The sequence below is a fragment of the Synchiropus splendidus genome, chromosome 2 (assembly GCF_027744825.2).
Source record: "Synchiropus splendidus isolate RoL2022-P1 chromosome 2, RoL_Sspl_1.0, whole genome shotgun sequence".
Taxonomy (NCBI): Eukaryota; Metazoa; Chordata; class Actinopteri; order Syngnathiformes; family Callionymidae; genus Synchiropus; species Synchiropus splendidus.
The window spans coordinates 28,874,199-28,890,343 of record NC_071335.1 but is presented as its reverse complement, the minus strand read 5'-3'; the positions used below and the strand labels follow the sequence as shown (position 1 = coordinate 28,890,343).

General features: G+C 44.3%; 2 protein-coding genes across 4 annotated transcripts; one reads left to right on the top strand and one right to left on the bottom strand.

Moving 5' to 3' along the window:
• Positions 1 to 524: 524 nt before the first annotated feature.
• LOC128753371 (UPF0193 protein EVG1-like) lies at positions 525 to 4,193 on the top strand. Of its 2 annotated transcripts, XR_008413850.1 has the most exons (9): positions 525 to 598; positions 1,476 to 1,600; positions 1,678 to 1,740; positions 2,119 to 2,277; positions 2,349 to 2,468; positions 2,527 to 2,627; positions 2,689 to 2,822; positions 3,631 to 3,687; positions 4,043 to 4,193. XR_008413850.1 is itself a non-coding variant. In XM_053855006.1 (7 exons), exons 2-7 carry the CDS (start codon positions 1,510 to 1,512, stop codon positions 2,734 to 2,736), a joined length of 582 nt encoding a protein of 193 aa, XP_053710981.1. In that variant the 5' UTR covers positions 525 to 598; positions 1,476 to 1,509; the 3' UTR covers positions 2,737 to 3,045. The 2 variants fall into 2 exon arrangements, 1 of the variants encoding a protein (XP_053710981.1); XM_053855006.1 differs by lacking the exons at positions 3,631 to 3,687; positions 4,043 to 4,193 and having other exon boundaries at positions 2,689 to 3,045.
• Positions 3,498 to 16,116, bottom strand: LOC128753368 (MICAL-like protein 1). 2 transcript variants are annotated; one of them, XM_053855001.1, is made up of 16 exons: positions 15,356 to 16,116; positions 13,217 to 13,265; positions 12,098 to 12,239; positions 11,688 to 11,788; positions 10,583 to 10,710; positions 9,612 to 10,213; positions 9,475 to 9,535; positions 8,897 to 9,330; positions 8,354 to 8,730; positions 8,156 to 8,296; positions 7,974 to 8,100; positions 7,780 to 7,870; positions 6,985 to 7,058; positions 6,519 to 6,633; positions 6,412 to 6,458; positions 3,498 to 6,335 (listed from the first exon to the last, which is right to left on the bottom strand). In XM_053855001.1, the coding sequence occupies exons 1-16, from the start codon at positions 15,499 to 15,501 to the stop codon at positions 6,190 to 6,192; spliced, it is 2,781 nt and encodes a 926-aa protein (XP_053710976.1). In that variant the 5' UTR covers positions 15,502 to 16,116; the 3' UTR covers positions 3,498 to 6,189. The 2 variants fall into 2 exon arrangements, with proteins under 2 accessions (XP_053710976.1, XP_053710977.1); XM_053855002.1 differs by having other exon boundaries at positions 8,354 to 8,688.
• Between the last annotated feature and the right edge of the window lie 29 nt (positions 16,117 to 16,145).

The window sequence follows — 16,145 nt, the reverse complement described above, 5'->3', positions numbered from 1 at the left end:
TGTTTCGGCGGATTCTGGATTCTTCTTTAAAAAAAAGCATTATGATCGAATGTTTCAGATTTTACCAAAGGGTGCGGCAAGTTTTAATATAAAGAAATGTGTCAGTGTGTGACATGAATAGTGTTGGGTAGATAGAGGTTTCATGAAACAGTACTGCAGGGTTGATGAAACAGCGGCCTAATTTCCAGAGGCCACTAGATGGCGCTCTTGCTTTAGAAATGATGTGAAGTTTCTTTGAATTAGTGTAAACATTTTACAGAATACAGTGCCATCCGATGGCCACTGGAAATCTGGACATTGTTTCATGAAACCTCATCGACCCATCACTACAGTTTTGTGTCCCCTGCTTTAGAGGCTTCGCTATTGAAGCTGATGTCAACCTCCTTTGATGTGCTCAATCAAAGCAGAGGTTTCAGGCACCCCATCTGTTGATGCATTGAGTGATGATGTCATAGAGGTGTTGTGGATCATTTGTTTGAGAAAAAATATAAATACTCACATCTTCCTTTTGTCTCCTGCCATCTTTTAAATATTCCATTCTTGTTTGTGTTTGTGAGGAACAGAGCAACACAGTTTTCAATGGTTTCAATGTTCAAAAGTGTGTGCAGTTTCTGATGTCCTGTCTCCATCTTTAGCAGTGTAAAAGTCAAGTACAGTGGCGCCTCGGTTTTCAAATGTCCCGGAATTTGAGCAAATCGGAGTTCGAAAAAAAATTTCGGTGTTTTTTTGCTTCGGATTTCGAAAAAAAAATCCAGAACTTGAACGCCCATGAAAAAAGCCCGAAAAATCATGACGTAAGCGGAGTGATCAGCTGACCCACGACACGCTTTGTTATTGTGTATAACGCAGCCTCTGTATGCAGACGTGTCCTGCAGACGTGCTACATTTACTGACTGTTTTTTCTTCATATTGAGGTGTAAAACCTTCCCTGTCTCCACACTGGACCGTGGTAGAGTGTCACAGGGGAGGTGCTCGCTCTCCACACCACTCCAGGGTTTGATGTCCTGTTGTGGGCTGGAGCTGGGACAGGGATGAGGCGAGTCTGGGACAGAGCTAAGTGACTTGGTTTATGACTTTGTCACAGCCAAACTGCACAGAAGCGCACATTCAGAGCTGGACACGCACCGGGCACCTCTTCACTTCTGGAGAGACGTCACTCACTCGGCAACCCCTCCCACATGCAGCGGCCACACACATAGAGGAACAGCGCACCTGCAGCAGACGCTCTACATTCACTCCTACAAAAGCCTATTTTAAGGCTTGGAACGCATTAGTTCTTTTTCCATTCATTGTGATGGGAAAAATCGATTCAGATTTCTAACAAATCGCTTCTTGAATGGCCGTCTGGAACGGATTGTGGTCGAGAACCGAGGTACCACTGTATGTAAGGAGCCAAAAAAAAAAAAGCCACTGGTGTTTGGAAGTCTGTAACTGACTCTCCAAAAATAAAAATAATGAACTAACCACAACAACAGTTATTGTGCGTCTCCAGATTATTTTCTGGTGTAGATGGAGAATTCACAGCCTGCAGTCACAAGTGGGCTGAGAAGCACAGTGCGAAAAGTCCAGTACAGCCAAGGAACCCTCGACATGCTGAACTGTAAAATGATCTCTCATATGACTCATGATAATTATAGTGACCTTCCTCTCTGAGCTCTGTCGCCTTCTGCTTCCCAGTGATGATGCAAGAAAAGCATCTCACTGTCCGTCAAAAGCAACAGATAAACAAATGCCTCAAGAGTAAGTTCACTTTTCTGCTCAATCACTTGTCTCTAATAATTCATACTGTTATCATGTTAAGTGGTCTACAGAGCCCTGGAAGTGACATGCATGTGAGTTTTTTTTTGACATACGACAGTTTTTTTTAGCCCGAGATAACAGTTATCATGAGATAACTGTTATCTGGAGATACGCATTATCTCGAGATAACAACTTTCTCGAGATAGTTGTTATCTCAGGCTAAAAAATAAATAAAGTCATGCACGCCACATCCAAAAAAAAACACATGCATGTCACTTCCAGGGCTCCATAGTGGTCGATTCTTGACCATTTATTGATTTATTGTGAACCTTGAAAATTCCATAAAATTGTCGTTGCACTTCCTCCCTCTCCCTGCAGGTGGCGCAGCGCTACCACGTGAGACAGTCGCTCCTTCAGTTCCTCCTCAACCGAAACCCACTAAACGCGCGAAGACGCGGCCTCAGGCGAAGCGCAGCGCGGCAGCGTGTCGCCGCTGGGTCACATCTACGGAAGAGCCTCCGCCACTTCCTGCTCCTCGTAGGTTCAACGCTGGCAGGTGTCATGCGTTTGCAGAGGCTCGTCATCACTGTCGCCGGCTTCTGTTCCAGGGAACTGGGAGGAGGAGAAACTTCGGCTTCAAACCATCTTCCAGGCGGGAAAAGAAGCGCCACGTCGTGTTGCTCAGATGAGGCCAGAAGTGAGCGGTGAACGCGTGAGGATTGAGGAAGGTGAGGATGGTTCTGAGGCGACTGAGAACACGGTTCAGGCTGTCGACTTCCGCCGCAGTTCTGGACGCAGTCCAGGAGCGGAGGCAGTTCCTGGCAGACATGGCGGCTCTGGGGCAGGAGCAGCGCTACAGCCACATCATCAACAAGCAGATCGCGCAGGTTTGTCGTCCTTTTTTTTATTCAGTTCTGATAGATTCATCCCTTTGGTGTTGTCCTCCAGAAACTACGCGAACTGAAAATGTTGGAAAAAGAAGACAGACTGAAATAAAGATGGGATGAACCTGAAGATTCCTGTGGGACCACGACTGCGCCAGAGAGACGACGGTTTATTTATTTTTGTTTTATTTTTTCATTGTGAGTAACACATACATTATTTTGGAGATCACCGATATGTCTTTTTTTTCTTTTATTTGTGACAGATAATCCAATTAAAATTAATCATCCGCTCCTCATGGCTTCGTAGTGACATGAAATCAGTTTAAATCACATTTTTATATTATTTGTTTTATTTTATTTATCTTTGGTGGTTATATATACACTCGTCCTCAAAATAATTTATACCCAAGCTAACTTTTTTCTATTTTGTGATGAAATTAATGATTTTTTTTTTTTTCAAATTTGTGTGTCAGTTATATGTGGCCAACAATTGAAAGAATGACAAAAATACAAATTAAAAAATATATATATATTTATTTTTGGGGTATTTTAAATCTGGCGTCCCCAAAAATGCCATGTTCAAAATTATTCATACTTCTGAAAATCTTTCAACAAAAATGTGCCAAATGTGGTCATTTTTGTCAAGTACTGACTTCAAGATGTCACAATAAAGTAAACATTGTTGTCCAAGTGAAAAAGACATCTTTCCAGAACAGTATAAAAAAAAGTAATTCATTTCAAAAATAATTTTGAGGACGAAACACAATGTAATATACATTGTGTTTGTGTGTATGTGTGTGTATATATATATATATATACACACACACACATACATATATATATATATATATATATATATATATATATATACAAACACAATGTAATATACATTGTATCATTTTCTGTGTTTATTGAGTTCATATTATTTAAATAATACTTGGAAATATATATTTTTTCCTTTTTGTCTGTACTTAATGTGTCTTGCCACCTCGCCACTTTAAAACAGTGAAAGGACGCAACATTCAACTGAGTGAAGTCTCTGGAACTTTTGTCAACAGAAAAGGTAAATTGAGCAGTTATTTATATCACTAGTTGGATTTAGGATCCAAAACATTAACTTTTCCCCTCATATATATTGTGAATTATACCGTAAATGTACAGCACTTTGTATCCTTTAATGGGACAGATGAAAGCTCACTTTTGCATGCGGGATTTAAACATATATAAGTATGTGCTTTTTATTTTTGCAATTCATGTTTAACATTTGTGTGAAGTTACCACCAGCAACAGGTGAGCGTGCAAATCTGGATGAAGTGTTTTAGTTACACAACTAACACACCATAACTGCAATTGTATTATAACCGTTTAAGTGTTTATATTATTTTTGCTGTACTCACATAAAATGATGTGTTTTCCAGATGGGGAATGCAGAGAAGTGGAGCAGAGCTGGGCTGTGGAACACAGCCAGGCCGCTTCCGTACAGCAAAGAGCTGCAGGAGAGGCTGAAACGTGAGCGGACGTTCTGCCGTTAAGTGTCATTCAGGAACACTTTGGATCGTGCAGAATCAGTTCTAGTAAAGTGGAGTGTGAGCATTTACTAACTCGACATTCTTTCTCTTATTCAGTGCAAAAACGTGAGTCAGATTATATTTCGCTCCTGAGAAAACAGATGAGTGAGTCCCAGAAAAGTAAGTCTAAGCGTCATCTCAAAATCTTTTTTTTGTTTTAATATTGTTCTTTTTTTTAAAGAAGAAGCAGCTCAGTCACCACAGAAGGTCAGACCTGCCCCTCAGCAGCCCAAGCCCACTAAGCCGGTCGAGGTGGAGTCTTTCTCTGCCTGTCGGAAACGCAGGAAAGAGGCTTGCCGTCTGTGGAGCAGTTTCACCAAAGAGACTCCCAGTCTTCCGCCCCCAAGTAAGACAACTCAAATGTACTCAATTCCGTTTCTCAGACCTCATTTTCTGTGTGGACCTGACAGAGGATATGGAGAAGGAGAAGAAACGGCTGATCAATCTGATGGCGTACGGAGTAGAGGACCCCACGGGTCTAGCTTTTTAAGAGAAGCTCAAGTCAGGTGACGGTAGTGGAGCGATGGGACTGTCAGCTGCAAGACAATACGGCTGAAAACAAATGCCACTACCAGCCACACGCAGTGAGAAACTATATGACAACAAACACTTACACAGCCGTGAACGTTTACTGGTTCTGTTTGTTTATCATCTTCTGCCCACACATGGTCCGAAACGTGGAAGCCCTCAAAGACGACGCAGCTGGAGACATTGAACTAAGCGTGTGACTTAAAACAGAGAGGACACAAAGCACATACAGGAGAATTAAAAACCAAAGAAGCCGACATTTACAAGACGTGAAATAAAACCAACACAGAGAGGCCACTGGTCTTAGATGCTGTGCATGAGCAACTCAATTTGTTGTATGATTGGTTTGATACCATGTTTCAATAACAGTTTAAAATGCATCTGCTTGATATTCGCAAGGACACCAGTCACTTCCAGACATTATTATTAAACGGTCACCTTGTTGATGCTTGTTTACAACCAAAACACCTGTCGTAGCTGGAGGACAGCTACTTAAATGTTATTCTTTTCATACCTAAAATTCGGTTTCTATGATATTAAATTGAAGTGAAAGGCATTTTTGAGTCCAGCTGTGGTGCTGTCTTTCCAAACAGCACCTGTGGCACTGCTGCGGACTCGCAGGAGCTCAGCAAGAGCGTAGAAATAAAAACGTTTTCTTAAATGAATACAATATTGTCAAGTTTAGAATGACTTTGTCGGAGATGTAAGGGCTTTATCTGGGTGCAAAAATGGAGCGACATTTCAAGTATGGCAGTGAGCTGCATATACTCCAAGCTAGAACACACTGCTGCCATGTATGGTTGGCAAAACAACTGCTGAGCAACCTTGAACATATGCAGCTCTGCGAGCTTCCTTTCACAGGTTTTAAAGGATATTAACACTACAATTCGTGACGTACAAAATACATTATTTGGATACATTCGCAGAGCAAAAGATCCAAAGGAGCAGCGCAAAACGTTGAAGGCGACGAGTCAGCGGACACCAACGTGATGGGTTTTTTGATAACAATGTTAGAACTTAAGCAGAGTATTAACCAGGTAAGATGCGGAGTTTTCCTATCGAAGTTCTACTGTGACCCAAGTGTCACTGTGGCTGATAAGAGTAACGAAACCCACTGCAGATATTAAGAGTTAATAACAAAGTACCACTGCTTCTATACTGACAGGTTCGGTGAAATGTGCCGCTGAAAGCTTGATGTTAAGCCAGAATGCTTATCCAGACGTTGATGAAAAGGCCTCCGGGAAATGTCAATGTGCAAACGCAACATGTCCAAAGAGACGATTAAAGCACTTGAGTTCGAGATACTTTTTGGAGCAGAGTGTTCCTGACGTGTGGCGTAGTCCTCTTGAAATCTTTCACTCAAACCAGGAAAGGCGTCTGTTGCACAGACTGGGCTGCATCTGATGAAGTGGTCCTCCTAAGACGTCCCATTACAACCTCATTGATCAGTCTGATCCTCCTTCAGACCTTCAGCTTTTCTCCTTTCTGGGACTTTTCCCAGGTTCTCCTTTGTGACTCAACCTCTTCAGCACCTTTATAGGTTTGAACTTTGCTCCCTTTTTCTTCTGCAGCTGCTGCTGCTGCTGCTGCTCACTGTCAGAATCCTTATGGAAGTCTGCAATGAAATCGCATGTTCAGTTTAGCTGTTCACATCACTCACGTTCTCTCAGGCGCTTCATGGATCTCATCACCTTTTTTCTTCAGCATGGCCTCCATGAGTTTGTCCTCCTCTTCTTCCCTGTGAGAGAGCAGCTGTTACTGTCTCGCCGGTCCGAAGCTGCCCATGTCTGGGACTCACCTTTGTCGGTCCTGGTCCATGTTGTTGACGATTTGGTTGCGCTGCTCGATGATGGTGACCAGCTCCGCCATCAGCTCCTGCTCCCGGCTCTTATCCTCTTCGCTCCAGTCTTTCTCTGCGCAGACACATTTTGAATGAAAGATGAGCCCACTTTGTACACGCATTTCACTTGAATAGATTGACAGATCTGATTTCAGGAACTGCCAAAGTACACGTCGGTGAAGAGGAACCTGTTTCCAGTTCCCCTCATAGTCACCCAGTTGGTCCTGCAGCTTTAATCCCGGTTATTGACCACAGTGTGGATGAGAACCGGGAAGTTCGCCCTCTGGTGGACCATACAAGCGCTGCCGCTAAAGGTGGCAGAACTGTCTGAGCACCATCGCAAGGAGTTTAAAGTTTGAGTTTACACACTGGTTTTGATGACGGAAAATGGAAACGTTTTAACTCCCACTGAGGCCAAACACACCTGGCTTGTTGAGCAGACACCTGAGCTCATACTCCACATCTGCTTGCCTCTCTTCCAGGTTTTGCTGTTTTGCTCTGTGAAAATAAAAAAATAAAAAAAACAACTTACTCAGCATTTCTTCTATTTTCAAATGCGTTACGCGCACAGCTCAGATGAGGCTCATTGATGATATGATCTAAGCGGCCACTTGGGGTCGCACTTCAACCTCAACATCGCTACGGTTTGTTTATCTCAGCAGTCATGTGTTTTGGCCGGTGAAAAAAACACCGCCCGCATTAGTAATGGTGTGAATCATTGTGACGTTAGCGTTCTTGGGTTAAGTCCCAATGATTAAGAAGTCAAAGCCTGAGAGAACATGAGTATAAACTCCTCAACATTAACACAGGAAAAGAAAAAGGAAGTGTGTAGGCAAAAAATACAAACTTATAACTGAAAAATATATTTACTTATCGCTTTCCAATAATATCCATAGTAAATTGAATTGGTTCTGTCACCATGAACTTCACGTTTTAAACTGTTAAATCGTGAAAATGTATCTTGAAGCTGGAAGTCAAAGCAGGTTAGCGCCATGGAATAAATAAAATTGTTGTTAAGTCACCAACTTTACTGGAGTCAGGGGAAAATATCACTTGTTTTTAATATACAAAAGAAGAGTGTTGTGATTTATCATTTGTACCTTTATGTAACTGGAGCTTTGGAGGGTCAAGATTCGACTTTCTGGACAGACTAGGACTCTGAACTATTTTCATTTAACAGTATGGTTTGTGGACACTGGGACATAGTTCACAAACTTACGTGTAGACCAGCTCTGCTTCTCGTCGGACTAGAAGGTGCTTGTCATGAATGAGAGTAAACCAATCCACCAGCAGATGCTCCTCATCCTCATCTGGAATGTAAAAGACATGTCAAACAGATATGACCTTGGGTCTCGTCCTTGCAGTGAGCTAGAGTCGGGTTAAAATACGATAAACAACGGATCCCTCTCACACCATTTGGGTTGTCTCTCAGCTTCTTCTCCAGCTCCACTCCCCTCTGTTCCAGCTCGTCCAGTTGTTTTTCCAGCTGGCCCATCTCTCCATAGATGTCTTCTGTGGGGATGTACTGATCTGACTGTACCTGCAGTCATGTTGATTCAGATCTTTGCATGATGTTTTGTCAGGGAATGTCGTACCTTGCGCTTGATAAGTGGGAAGCCATGACCCGGGGCTGGAGGTCTGGAAGGTCGAGGGCCTTTGGGGGGTTTACTTTTGGTTTTAGCTGGTGAAGGTGAAGGTGAAGCTTTCCTGTTGAAGGGGTTTTCCTTACATGTCCTCTGGAATAACAGTAGACAGTTTTACTTTGGTGTTGTTGAAAGAGAAGGAAGCAGTACCTTCTGCGATGGGATCGCCAGAGGGCTGATGGTCGCCACTGGCTGTGGCGGGGAGCCTGCATTTCCTCTGGAGTCACAGCTGCGGCCGGTTTGAGGGGTTGCCGGGGCAGAGCTGGTGTTGGAAGGCATCGGTGAAGAGGAAGTGCTGAGAGAAGGATGGGGGAATCCCTCCGTGGAGGAGGAAGATGGTGGAGAGGCAGCGGATGGGGAGCAGATGGAAGGCTCGGAGACACTTTTGGTGAATCCAAGCTCCGGGTCACTGCAGGTGGTGTTGCTCAAGGGAGGCTGAGAGGAGCTGTGGTCTGATCCAGAGGACAAACTTTCTATGCTGAGAGCTGGTGAAGGGGAGCAAGAGGAACTCTGAGAGTGAGGAAGGACTGAGGAGGGTGAGATTACAGGTGTGAAATAGATGAAATCAAAAAGGGAGCAGAGACAGACATCAGTGTCAACATCACTCATGGAAACTAGTTCAAGATTTTGCACTCTAGTCCTCCATGAGTTCATTGTTATATATTGTGTGGTAGTGTTCCTAACATTTCTGACCTTGGCTACTGGCCGGGAGGTGAGGAACACGAGGAGCCGGACGCTTCTTGCTCTTGCCACTTGCAGGGCTGGCTGAGCGAGACGGGCTCCCTCCACTGCGGGGAGTTTCTGCACCTGAGGCATCGGCTGCCTGACTGATGCTGTACCAGGGATGACTGGCCACCACAGCAGAGGGAATCGCATTCCTATCTTTGGTCTCACTTTCCTCTTCCTCAATAATTTCCTCGTCCTCATCGTCCTCGAACGGGTTCGCCGGTGCTGGAGGTGTACTGGGTCTGGAGCCTTCACCTTTGAGAGGGGACAAAGAGCCTGCATTTATGGGTGTTGCCACTCCCGCCAGGGGAGGAGGGGCAGGGGCCTTTTTCTTCTTGGATTCGGACTGGACCAGAGCGAGCCATGGAGGGTCTTTTGGTTTATGGGAACCACCGGACAAGCTGAACAGTGAGACACACAACAATGGAGGTCACAGAGGGTAAGATGGACAAAGCAGAGAAACAGAGGGACCAGTGGCTCGATGACACAACAAAACATGATTCAGGTTTGGGACAAACCAATGAGGGCACAAGGAGGGCACCGACCTTCCTGGAGATCGGGACCTTGCTCGAGGTTTGGGAGGAGTAGGAGGCTTCAAATGTTCCCCTGTTAAATCGGATGAGAAATTCCTCTTAGGAAACCTTAATATAAGCCAAAATTTAGCATGTGTTTTAGCACATACTTGCTGGTGAACGGTCCGTCGCCCGAGGCAGCTTTACCCGAGGGGAGGGCCGGGGTGGAGGGGTGGGCTCAGGTATTCGACGGGGTGCCGGCACTGGTCGACTAGCACTCTCATTTTGAGCAACAGGTCTAGAAGGAAGATCTCCATTTGGCTTAAACGTGTCCACTGTTCGAGCGTCATCTCCCGTGTGTTCTTCCTCCCCCTCATCACTCTCATCGAAAGGGTTTGGTGGAGTGGAAGGACGTTTGCCCTCTTCAGCTCCTCCACTATGATGAGTTAAGTTTGCATCTTCAGAAGAATCAGTACTGCTGGATGGAGCAGGAGTGACACTAGCAACAACAGTGGCATGTGTCTCTGTGACGTCTCTGCTCTCTGCACACGTGTCCGTCGTCTGGTCACTTCTAGAGTCCGAGATGTGATGAGGCGTGGCGCTGCGACCGATTCTTGCTGACTGGACTCCGTCAGGCCCCTTGCTGAGATCAGGGCGTCCGTTCTGATTGGCCAAAGCTTGCCTTGCGATATGGTGTGTGCAGACCAATGTCACGGAATCACCTGCAAATTTGTAGGATCCAGGAAGCAAGGTGCTGTGGCATTCAGTGCACCTGAGGTGGGAAAAACATGACACAACATGAGCGTTCTGGCTTGCAAAAAACATACAAAGTGTGACAACCATTAAAACCTCAACTATGTCTGTGATTTGCTTACATTTTGTCACATTTACAACATCAGATTTGAATTCTGAATTTGCCAGGGGAATAAACCAGACTGTATAATTCATATGGTATATGCATGCTGTTTGGGTCTTGGCTGTTAGTTTGGGGGGACCTAAGGGAAGACCAGACGGCTGCTCACCTGTTCAGGGACGGTGTTGTTTAGTTATTTAGGTAGACATGCGAAAAGAATCATAATGCACGTCTCTTATGTGTCATGAAACTCCTCCTCTGCCCGCCCTGAAACGGAGGTTGACTCACCTGAAGCAGTTGCGATGGTAGAGCTTGCCCTCCACCAGGAAGCGCTGCACTAGATGGACGTGCTTGTGGCAGATGGCGCAGGTGCTGCTAAGCGTGCTGGACCTCCCTCCACCTTCAGCATCCGCTGGCTGGCTCAGCATACACAGGCGATGTTTGCAGGGAGAGGACGTGGTGAAGACGTCAGGGGAGGGGGAGATGCAAAGTGATGGACGGGGAAGATCAGACACGGAATCAGGACTTGAGGATGCGAATTTGCATTCTGTTGTTCTAAGTCTAAATGATCACCTCAAGACTTCACTGAGTCACTTGACGCATTAGTGCACTTTTGATGTGCACAGGAATCAGTTCTCATTTAAAGGGTTTATTAGTGAAAAACCAAACTGCCTAGATTAGTGCTGGTAGAAATATCTGGTTTGAGTACATTAATGGGTTAGACGCAGCCTTTTTCAAAACCTGTCACACAGAATTAGGAAAGTACAACTGTTGGTTAGAGGGTTAAGCGGAGCGACCCATCTTTTTTTTTACCTTTGCTTCCAAACCCACCTACAACCCCCATCCTACTGTCTAGGCTCAGGATCAGGGAATGGAGGGGGGGTCAGATGTGAGGAGGAACAAGTACAGGATGAGGAGGGAGTGGGATGGATTTCCATCTAGAGAAGGGGGTTGAAGTAAAGAAGGAAGACGCCAGTATGTGGGAGAAGAAGGATGGAGGAAAGTTGTTGTAGGCATGCGATAGAAAAAAAGACACAGGATACACAAGCTATCTTTATAAAGTCCCTCAAAAGTGTTGCTATGCCTGCAGAGCATTACAAAAGCCAAACATGTGCTTGGAAGAACAAAAAGGTGTCCACTGTTTGTCTGATATAAGGAAGGGTGGGGTATGTGGTCTACAGATCTAATGACTACACATGCAAACAACACAAGGCCTAATTTCAGTTCAAGACTAGTATGAGAACCTGATAAATTGGAATGTTTTAACATGCAAATGAAAAATACCATGTGTAGCAGATGCTAATGAAACCTTGGAAATGGGAATAAGCACATGCATGAAGGTAATCCCTGACATTCCCAGTCCTCTGTTCCATGGCGCAGAAGCAGTCCTTACCTCTGAGTTACTGACTTTGGCCTCAAAAGGAGTTGGAGGTTTCTTCTGGGCTGGTTCGCTGGGATTGACTGAACCAAGTCGCTTCATACAAGGTGGGTTTGCTGCACGAAAGACAACCTCATATTCTTGATGGGAAGTCTACTATGGTTACCATGTCATCAGCCAACATCATGGTGCATGGAGACCCTCCTGTCTGACCTCATCATTCAGTTGGAATATTGTTGGTTTGAACAAGATACAAGCATGGACATGTTGAGACTTGTCCCAAAGAGTACAGAGCTGGGTATCATCTTTGTCAACAAGTATATTAACAATGTCAAAATATGATCTCAGACATGCACTTTTTCCATGTTGTTATCGCAACTTAAATTTCCCCATAGTATGAAGACTAAAGAGACTAATATACTGACCTTGTGACTTGTTATTGAAGAAGTTGTAGTACTGGGAGACATAAGTGATGATGCTAAGTCGGTCAGGGACTTTCATGGACACCATGTCTTCTGGGTCTAACAGAGCCGGAATTCCAAGCTGAGTCTCTGCAACCTCAAATGCCTGTGGTGGCAAAGAATAAAAAAAAAAATGATTCAACTGCTGACTAACCTCAGGGTGATCACCACAAATACTACCTTAACACAAACAAAGATTCAGAAGTTAAATTAGACTTGACGCTGCAAAACACTTTGGTAACTGTGCTGGGGAAGGTCTAAAAAGTGGTTCTCTTAAAGAAATGCTCAAAGCGCATCAATGTACAACTGACAACAGGGCTTTAAACTTCATCAACAAAATGTAGGTCACCAAGGATATCTTGGAATAAAATGAAAAACACATGATGCTGTGAAACTAGGGCACCCCAGCACAACTTATGATTCAATTAGTTCAAATGCAACACTGATATATTTAGTGACTAAACATCAATTTTAAAAGTACCATTAGGAGACTGACTATCGCAGCCTCCTCCTTCAGTCTCATTGACAATGAAACTAATGGGCCGTTTTAAATGGGTGGACCGACATACAACACAAAGTGTTTCCCCTTTCTTCACAGCAGACACTGTTTCTTCACTGACTTTGATTGGTACTGACCACTGCATGAAGAAAATGCTACAGTGGAAGCACAGATTGGGGGGTGGAATACTATGTCAAAAGACAGCTGAACACAAGATGGGTATGTTAATGACAGTGGTCCACATTTCGGTCTCTTGTTGACCACAAGTGGAAACACCAGTAGAAAATCCCAAGTTAATAATAAGTGTATCCCAAGTGCATGCTCACAAAGAGCAAAATCATCACTTCTGTGGTTTGTCTCTCCATTAAATTATTTCAAAATATTTTCCCTTGCAAAGGCTCTGCCATGCTTCAAGAACACACCCACTCTGTGGATCAGGATAAACACTTCTAAGGTGGAGAATACACAGACACACACCCAACACTTACAACAGGTAACAGTTATCTCACGGGTGACTCAACACGTCGGCTGTTTGGAAACAGAAACATGCAACAGAGAGCATGAGAAAATATCACGAGCCTTACCAGTCGGTTGTTTTCGTAGACATTCTCCTTGGACAAGGAGCTGAAGTCACTAGAGACGAAAAATAAATGTTAGAGTTCCTGCAGTGACAGTGTTTCTTGTTGATTTAGCTCCAACACATCTGACCTTCGTGGGCAAGATCTTATCTACACTCATTATGCTGATACAACACAGCAACCCATTTAGCCCACTGACCTTTTTGCACGTTATGGACCATCAAATGAGTTATTATTGGCTTCACAGCAGGTTAGGGAGCAACTGAGTTGTACAGAACTGTAACAGCAGGCAGGGTTGATCACAGAAATAATACCTGCTGAGACTGACTACCAAGACAAAAGAGAAGGGGCTGCCCCAGACAAGAGGGATGGGACCATAATTACAAAGTTGAGTTTTTAAAGTGCCTGGAGCAGGGACCCGTCGCTGGGCAAACATCCTGCAGTAAACCTGGGAAATGTCTGAGGTGTTTCTGGATGAAAGTGTGCCAGACGTTTGTCTTAACTGAACAACCTGGCACAGGAGAAAACAAATTTTGTAAAAGGTTTTTGAGGCCATGTGGAAATCTTAAAACAGCGAAAGCATTCTGAATAGACTCTGTGTTGGACTCAAACAAAGTGACCTCTGTTCTCACTAATCTAGTTCCCATGGTCACAAACAGGGGAGCAGCTATGATATCAGCTATGATACAACCTGCTAGCGCCACTTTTTGAACAGACATATCGAAGCGAAGGCCACGGAAAAGTTTGGCCCAGCGTCCAGTGAAGTATACGACATGTGAAACGAAGTGCCAAAGTGAGCTACAGTGACTTGGTCTCATTCCATAGTTTATTTTGGGAACAAGGACTGCTGATGAGTGTGAGTGTGGTTGCTGGGATTTTCATGCATGTGATTTAGATTTACATGTTTGTCCTTTACACATTCCTAAATCCTTGCTGCTCAGAATCTAAAACTGCCAGAGAAATGTATCGCAAAAACGAGAAAAACACATTCTGATACTGCCTTTGCCATTATGTGTGTTATCCACATCCCCCTTTTACAATATCAAATGATTGTGTCTGCATGTTGGCTGGCAAAATACGGTAGCTAAGATAATAATGATTGACTGTACAAAACCCACCGCAAAATGAGCAAGTCTTTGGTGCAAGTTCAATCTGGATTTTCTTTACATTAAACCCCTGTTACAGTCATAAATGACTGAATCTGAGCCACATGCGCAAAATGTCTCACATCATCCGCTAAGATAAATAACCTGCCGCTATAGTTAGTATGATAAAATTTAATTGTCAAGTTTAATTCAAGCCCCTTTGAAAATAATAGTTCTACAGACAAAAGATCAAGTGTTAATCGGGTCATATAGCACAGCATAAATCGGTGCGACAAATACAAAGATACAGATGATACAAGTGTAGTGTTCATGCAGCCTCTGGTCCATAAAATACATTTTGACTGCAATTCATCAGCCGCTGAGCGCACAGCGCTCTTACAATGGGCCAGTCAGCTTTCAGAGGGAAATGCACCCTGACAGGCCGAGGTCTTAACCGAAGATTAGTTTGACGGCCTGTCTGTCTGGACCAGGGAAAGTTTGCCCGGGTTGCTTGCCATTGTGTTCATAGCGGACGAAGAAAGGCGGCGCAGTAAAACACTGTTATAGCTTTATATAACGGTTATTACTGCAATGATTGTTCTCACAGTTGATAGGGATGTAAATGTCGACTGATAAAAAACAACAGTGTTTATGACACAACTACTACACAATTAAAGTCATCTTCATTTTTCTTCCTTCAACACATTTCATGTGTCTTGTTCTTGTCTTCCCCCCATCTTTACCTTCACAAAGCTACATGCGGATGATGCCATGACTTGCTTCTACACAATTCAGTGCTGGCTAACTAGAATAGAACACAGATTTGAGGTGACCTGGTTTTCCTCGACAAAGTCACAAGCCCATACAACTCATTTAGCAGGGGAAATGGACGCCATATGTTCTTAAAAGTAACGACGAAACTCACTGAAATTGCGCAGGCATAAACAGAGATGACCTTTACTGCTCTCACCTCATGTTGTCTGACCTGCGTTCTATCACAATATAGGTGTCGTCATACGCTTATGAAGGTTAAAGCCACATCGAACACGGTGATACTTACATCAACTCTGGTCTGTGTCGGTGTATGATGGCACAGAACGCCAAACCGTCCCGAAATGACGTCGACATGTCCCTTATTTCCACGTCTTGATAAGGTTCACACTGCATCCGACACCACTCCTGAAGAGCCTTCAAAGATCCCATCATTGTCCGCTTGGTAGATGTCGGTCCAAACGTTCGCGTTCAGTGGGAAGTGTCACGGCCGCTGAGGCATCATGCAGGCAACACCCGGTGCTGAGTACGTCACATTCATTTGAAGCCAGTGAAGCAACATTTTGAGCAGAGCTTAGCGACGATCGTGTCGGCCACGAACTTCGACCGTGTTCACCGATGTTAACGCGCAGCTGCTATCTCGAGCTGATAGCAGCAACTCATCACGAAAGTTCCCACCTAGCCACGCTGGCTAACAGTTAGCATGTCATTAACCTACTATTTCAGCTGAAGTTGCCCTTTTTTGTAAATGTATTTTCGATTTCCCGTCTTCACCCGATGCACTTGTGGTGTTTTAAAAGAGGTGTTTGTGGTCGAGTAGAGGTGAAACAGCTGGGTAAAAAGCCCATTGTTGTCAACGGGCGGCGTTCTTTCATAAAATAAAAAAATAGAATTTATGTATAAATAAAACGCGCAACAACTGTCGCCACGATAGGGCGTGGATACATGGAGTCAAACCGTGTTTTCTGTCCCGTCCTCAGCACCACAAACGCAGTTCACTCCCATCTCTTCACGGTCACTTTACGCCTCGTTCGCTGTGTTAGTGATTCCACCAGAGGCGGCGCCATGGAGCCGCCTTT